We start from the raw sequence: 6,688 nt of genomic DNA, 5'->3' as shown, positions 1-6,688 counted from the left end.
TGACAAAAACATTCAAATCCTAAAGAACACCACCCATTCATACAAATGGCTGGGGCAACTTTGTTTTACACAGAGTGGTTCATGTGTGGAATAAACTGTCAGGAGAAGTGATGGATACAGCTACAGTTACAACATTTCAAAGACATTTGGATAAGCAAGGTTTGGAAGGATATGGGACAAATGCGTTGGGACATCTGGTCGGCATGGACGGGTTGGACCGAAGGGTCTGTTTCCATGCTGTACATCTCTATGACTCTAAGTGGGACAAGTTTAGTTTGGGAATGTGGTCGGCATAGGCTAGTTGGACCAAAGAGTCTGTTTCCATGCTGTGTGACTCGATGACTGTGAGATGGCAATGGAGGCACCAGGAGAAACCTTCACCTCCCCCACCGACAGAAGACCAGAGGTTCAGAGGGAAAACCAGTATTGCATCCGACTCAATATTACTCCCCAGCAAATGGAATGTGGAGCAAACTTTGCTGCTCTTTAAGTCTCTGTCAAACTGCACCGATCCCCTCAGCATCCCGACCGGTAGGTCACTTGCATCTCACATGATTTAACTCACATGAGGGTAGCTCAGCGTACAATGTAAAACTAGGTGTAAGTGGGTACTGCGGATGCTGGAGATTAGAGTCAAGATTAGTGTGGTGCTGGAAGAGCACAGCGGGTCGGGCAGCATGCGAGGAGCAGGAATATCGACGTTTCGGGCAAAAGCCCTTCATCAGGAATGCTCTGTGCTTCCTGACTTGGGTTAAAATTTGCTCCTGCTTTGTCAATGATCACTTCAAAGTGAACACAAGTTCGTTCAAATCTCAACAAGTACAACGTGGGATACGGAAGAAAATGAAACAATTTCTACGGAGTTAAACAGCTGTGGTGAAAATCAACTTCCTGGGATTCACCAAAGGAATGATCCCAGACAATGCATAGGAAGAAAAGCTAGCAGAATGCAGAATGAACTGCTGATCGTCTCCGTGTTGGCTTATGAGCTTAAAATGTGCACCCAGGTGTCCTAAGGGGGGGGGAACAAGTTGATGCACAGCGACAAGTTTTGGAATCCCATTGAGCAAACCCTCCACTTAGTACCAGTTGGGCCCACGCCTTTGATACCAGTGTCTGAGCAGACCAACCTACTGTCACATTCATGAACCGCTTTTGCATGTGGGTGGCTGAAAATACTGCTTGTTGCTGGAGAGTGCTGGGAATCCTTGTAACAGGATTAAACCAGACCCTTCCTATTGTTTGCCAATGGGCATGTGATATCACTTCCCATTGGTGCAAAACTGAAATGTTACGGTTTATCTGTGAAAATATGAAAAGAGAAAGATGATCATGTTCCTTAAGGTTAGTTGATGTTTTGATATCATTGTCCAAACTTGAACTCGGAAAGCACAGCCACGTGTCTGCCACTAAATCCCCAAGGTTACTTTAATGTTATAGGGTGATGCAAGGCTGTGTTTTGGTCAGGGTCCAGAGTATTCGTTAGACCACCATGACATGGAGCAGAGAATTCTGCTCCTCTCTAGTAGACCTAAAGTTCGGTTGTTGGGGGATATGTAGGAAAGCCCATACATTTCTTCTTCCTTGATCTCAAAGCCATCCATAACCACACTAAGATGACTAGATCACATGTCTCAGCTGACTACTGTCAGTTCCACGGGTGATTGTGGAAAATGAGTAGCTGCAACTAACATGACGATAGAAGCATTAGGATTCACCTTTCCATTGGGATGTAAATGGATGTTTCTTCTTCGCTTCCAACCTTTGGAACACAAATTAAACTCTGTTATTGATTATTTTGTTTCTGTTGGAGGGCAGCATAATTGCACAAAGCATCAGATTCCAGCAGACCCGCATATTGATTCTGTCATAAAATAAAATCATTACTCAAAGAAATGGACATTTACAGCGACCAAGACATTTTACTACATTCAGCTGTGAACTGTCACTAAAATAGAAAACATAATTCTCTGCATTCAGAGTTAAAGTTATGTATAGATTCCTTACCGTTTGTAATCAGGCCATTCAGCCCATTGAGTCAGCATTGACCCTCCAATGAGCATCCCACTCAGACGCACCCCACCCACTCTATAACTCTGCATTTCCCGTGGCTAACTCACATATCCACACATCTTTGGATGGTGGGAGGCAACCGGACCACATGCTGACATGGGGATAATGTGCAAACAGTTGCCCGAGGGTGGAATCGAACGTGACGCTGTAATTTGGTTTAGGGTGTACGTTTGCTCGCGGAGCTGTAGGTTTAATATCCAGACGTTTCATTACCTGGCTGGGTAACATCATCAGTGGCGACCTCCAAGTGAAGCGAAGCTGTTGTCTCCTGCTTTCTATTTATATGTTTGTCCAGGATGGGGTTCCTGGGGTTTGTGGTGATATCATTGCCTGTTCGTTTTCTGAGGAGTTGATAGATGGTATCTAGATCTATGTGTTTGTTTATGGCATTGTGGTTGGAGTGCCAGGCCTCTGGGAATTCTATGGCATGTCTTTGCTTAGCCTGTCCCAGGATAGATGCGTTGTCCCAGTCGAAATGGTGTTTTTTTTCCTCCCTGTGTAGGGCTATGAGGGAGAGAGGGGCGTGTCTTTTTGTGGCTAGCTGGTGTTCGTGTATCCTGGTGGCTAACTTTCTTCCTGTTTGTCCTATGTAGTGTTTGTGGCAGTCCTTGCATGGAATTTTGTAGATGACGTTGGTTTTGTCCATGGATTGTACTGAGTCTTTTAAGTTTGTTAGTTTTTGTTTGAGAGTGTTGGTGGGTTTGTGTGCTACTAGGATTCTGAGGTGGGGGGGTGTGGGGGGGACAAAACCAACGTCATCTACAAAATTCCATGCAAGGACTGCCACAAACACTATGTAGGACAAACAGGAAGAAAGTTAGCCACCAGGATACACGAACACCAGCTAGCCACAAAAAGACACGACCCTCTCTCCCTCGTAGCCCTACACACGGAGGAAGAAAAACACCATTTTGACTGGGACAACACATCTATCCTGGGACAGGCTAAGCAAAGACATGCCAGAGCATTCCCAGAGGCCTTGCACTCCAACCACAATGCCATAAACAAACACATAGATCTAGATGCCATCTATCAACCCCTCAGAAAACGAACAGGAAATGACATCACCACAAACCCCAGGAACCCCATCCAGGAGAAAGATATAAATAGAAAGCAGGAGACAACAGCTTCACTTCACTTGGAGGTCGCCACTGATGATGTTACCGAGCCAGGTAATGAAACGTCTGGATATCAAACCTCCAGCTCAGCGAGCAAACCTACACCCTACACCTCAACCTGAGCTACAAATCTTCACAAACCTTGCTGCAATTTGGTGTCAGCTGTATTGAGGCAGAGTGTAATATCTGAGTTTGACAGTTGGAGAATGGTAATCGCTCATTGTCTCACTGATGATTGTATACAATCTTTACAGATTTTAGCCTGCAGAAAAGTTCTATCCACAGTTGGACTAACATGTCTAGTAAGAACAGAACTGCCTGAATGAACACTGAAGCGCAAAGGGATTAAAGACATTCTAGCAGATGTCAGTAAGACAGATGATACGGAATTGACTTCTGATTAATCACTTCCCTTGATATTTAATCCTGTTGACAACAGTACAGCTGAATATCGTGTGCTGGCTACCTTGTTATCCTAGAACACAAATCATAATCAATAAAGTAAAGTGTATTAACTAGATTTAAATCATGCATAGGAAGTGAAGTAACATTATGAAATACAGTTGATTAAAATATATACACACTCTTTCAGTATACAATGATATTTCCAAAACTCATCATCTGTATCAGAAATGAGACTTCACGCATGTGAAGTTCTTCAGAACCAGTAGAGCTGTTTGAGAGTGTTTTTGTTACTCGGGTCATTTACTTCCTAATGCATCAGCTTTAATTATGTCCTGCCCATCTTTACACAGGGAAACTAGTCAATCGGTTATCCCGAGTTCAAGGTGGTGCGTTGCTCCCATTGATGAGACAACAATAATGGAGAGTGTGGGAGCTCTGATAGCAAATTGAGAATAACCACTTTGAATTGAGACATCAAACATTGCTGTCTGATTTACTTGAGCATAATAGTGATCAGTGTCAGCCTCATAATTATTTTTCAACAAAATCTGTTTCAGTTCTTTAATGGCAATAATTTGTCAGCAACATCATCGCAATCTCATGTTTGATTTTGTAAGTAGGGACTTGGGTGTATTTTATTTCAACCCTGAACTGTAAATGTCGTTTTCGAGTGTTGCGAGTTGCTTCTTTTTAGGTTACTTACCAGATCCTGTGCTCCATCCTGTGCACATAATGTTACAAAATCTAAAAGACAAAAGCATAAGAATGCAGATTAGAACTGTATGAATAGGAAAGGTTCGGGGGGGGGGGGGGAATGTGGGCCAGGAGAAGGCAGGTGGGACTAGTTCAGTTTGGGATTATGTTCGGCATGGGCTGGTTAGACGCAAGAGTCTGTTTCCGTGCTGTATGACCCTGTGACTCTGTATAGGAAGGTATCTGCCAGGATTGTTAAAAATGTTGCATGCATGGGCATTTTTATAGGAAGATTTGTTGACTTTTAAGGTACTATCTCACAAGAATGTCTATAAGACTGTTTAATATTTCCAGTTGTGCTTAGTTGGCAACACTGAATGGTGAAAATTCTGGATTCAAGCAACACTCCACCATCAGAGAACAGAAGAATTGCTTTTCATTTATGTCTAGAACTGAGGGAGTGCAGCATTGTCAGAGGTTCTTCATTCAGTCAAATAGAAACTAGTTTATAGTCAGTACAATTTGAAGGGATCCTTCAAAGAAGAGTTGGGTACCTTTAGAATGTATTTTGGGTAAGCAGTTTCAACACGGGAGTTATACTGTCTGTGAGGCATTGTAATGTATAAATTGGCTTTTACTTAACTCATCAGTTAAGTCCCTAGGGTCAGCAATAGTTCTGCAATCTTGATACCGTTGCTTTCTTTTGCTAAAAAAAAATCTCATTGTATCTCATCTACCAGCTTATAGTCTTTGCCAAAGATTTACAAGGATGTTGCCAGGGTTGGAGGGTTTGAGCTACAGGGAGAGGCTGAATAGGCTGGCAACCTTTTCACGCAGAGGGTGGTACGTGCATGGAATGAGCTGCCAGAGGAAGTGGTGGAGGCTGGTACAATTGCAACATTTAAAAGGCATTTGGATGGGTATATAAATAGGAAGGGTTTGGAGGGATATGGGCCGGGTGCTGGCAGGTGGGACTAGATGAGGTTGGGATATCTGGTCGGCATGGACGGATTGGGCCGAAGGGTCTGTTTCCGTACTGTAGATCTCTCTGACTCTCTGACTCTAATTCGACTGACGGTACTTTAAAATAAACAACACCAATTTGCGATTGTACAAGGCGTTGGTGAGGCCCTTTCTGGATTGTGGTGTCTGGTTCAGGTCGCCCTGTTATGGGAAGGGTATTATTGAGCCGGAGAGGATTTCGAAGAGATTTACCAGGATATTTCCAGGATTGGAAGTTTTGAACCATAAGGAGGGGCTGGGACTTTTTTTTCAGTGGAGCGTCGGAGGCTGAGGGGTGACTTTATAGAGGTTTAGAAAATCATGAGGGGCATAGATAAGGTGAATGGCAGGTATCTTTTCTGTAGGGTGTGGGATTTCAAGGAAAGGGAACATATTTTAAAGGTGAGAGGAGCAAGGTTTTAAAAAAGGACATGAGGAGCAATTATTTCACAGAGAGAGTGGTTCGCGTGTGGAATGAACTTCCAGAGGAAGTGGTTGATGTGGGTGCAGTTACAATGTTTAAAAGATATTTGGATAATTACGTGAACAGGAAAGGTTTGGAGGGATATGAGCCAAGTGCAGGCAGGGAGGACTAGTTTAGTTTGGGATTATGATTGGCATGGACTGGTCAGATGAAAGGGTCTGTTTCTGTGCTGTATAACTCTGTGACTCCATGACTCTTATTATGCATTTTGAAAAATTTCACTGAAACAGTTGTATTTTTACCCTAATCTGCCATTTGGGAAAACCAGCAAGAATGCTTGGAACATTGGCTTTAAACCCTAAAAAAAATCTTATCGCTCAATAAAGTTCACTACAGTGATATCGTTGAGGAGGTACAACTATCTTTTCAACCAGTTCGTAGGATACTTACCTGGTTAATATTTAATATTAACTTTGATAATAATGAGAGTTAACTGCCTGGTATAATAGTCAGTAAAATACATTTCCGACATGCTTTGTGACGCCGTTCCCATCCAACTTAAAATCCAATGTATCCAAACAGTTGAGGTATCTCAGGTATTCACAAATTAATATCACAAATAGAATAGAACCATAGCGCAGAATGGTACAGCAAAGATGAACCTCCTTTGAATCCTCCCACTTCCTCCAGACCAAAGGGGTAGCCATGGGCACATGTATGGGCCCCAGCTATGCCTGACTCTTTGTTGGCTACGTAGAACAGTCCATCTTCCGTAATTACACCGGCACCACTCCCCACCTCTTCCTCCGCTACATCGGCGCCACCTCGTGCTCCCGCGAGGAGGTTGAGCAATTCATCAACTTCACCAACACATTCCACCCTGACCTTAAATTTACCTGGACCATCTCTGACACCTCCCTCCCCCTCCTGGACCTCTCCATCTCCATCAGTGACGACAGACTTGACACTGACA

At 43.4% G+C, this 6,688-nt stretch overlaps 1 protein-coding gene across 1 annotated transcript in view; it reads right to left on the bottom strand.

Moving 5' to 3' along the window:
• LOC122541166 overlaps positions 1-6,688 on the bottom strand; it is a 32,071-nt gene that overhangs the window by 7,778 nt on the left and 17,605 nt on the right. Inside the window, exon 7 of the mRNA XM_043677784.1 lies at positions 4,300-4,340. Within this exon, the coding sequence (XP_043533719.1) occupies positions 4,300-4,340 (41 nt within the window). The remainder of the gene's footprint in view (positions 1-4,299; positions 4,341-6,688) is intronic.

The sequence above is a fragment of the Chiloscyllium plagiosum genome, chromosome 37 (genome assembly GCF_004010195.1).
Source record: "Chiloscyllium plagiosum isolate BGI_BamShark_2017 chromosome 37, ASM401019v2, whole genome shotgun sequence".
Classification (NCBI taxonomy): Eukaryota; Metazoa; Chordata; class Chondrichthyes; order Orectolobiformes; family Hemiscylliidae; genus Chiloscyllium; species Chiloscyllium plagiosum.
This window is presented reverse-complemented; position numbering and strand designations above follow the sequence as displayed.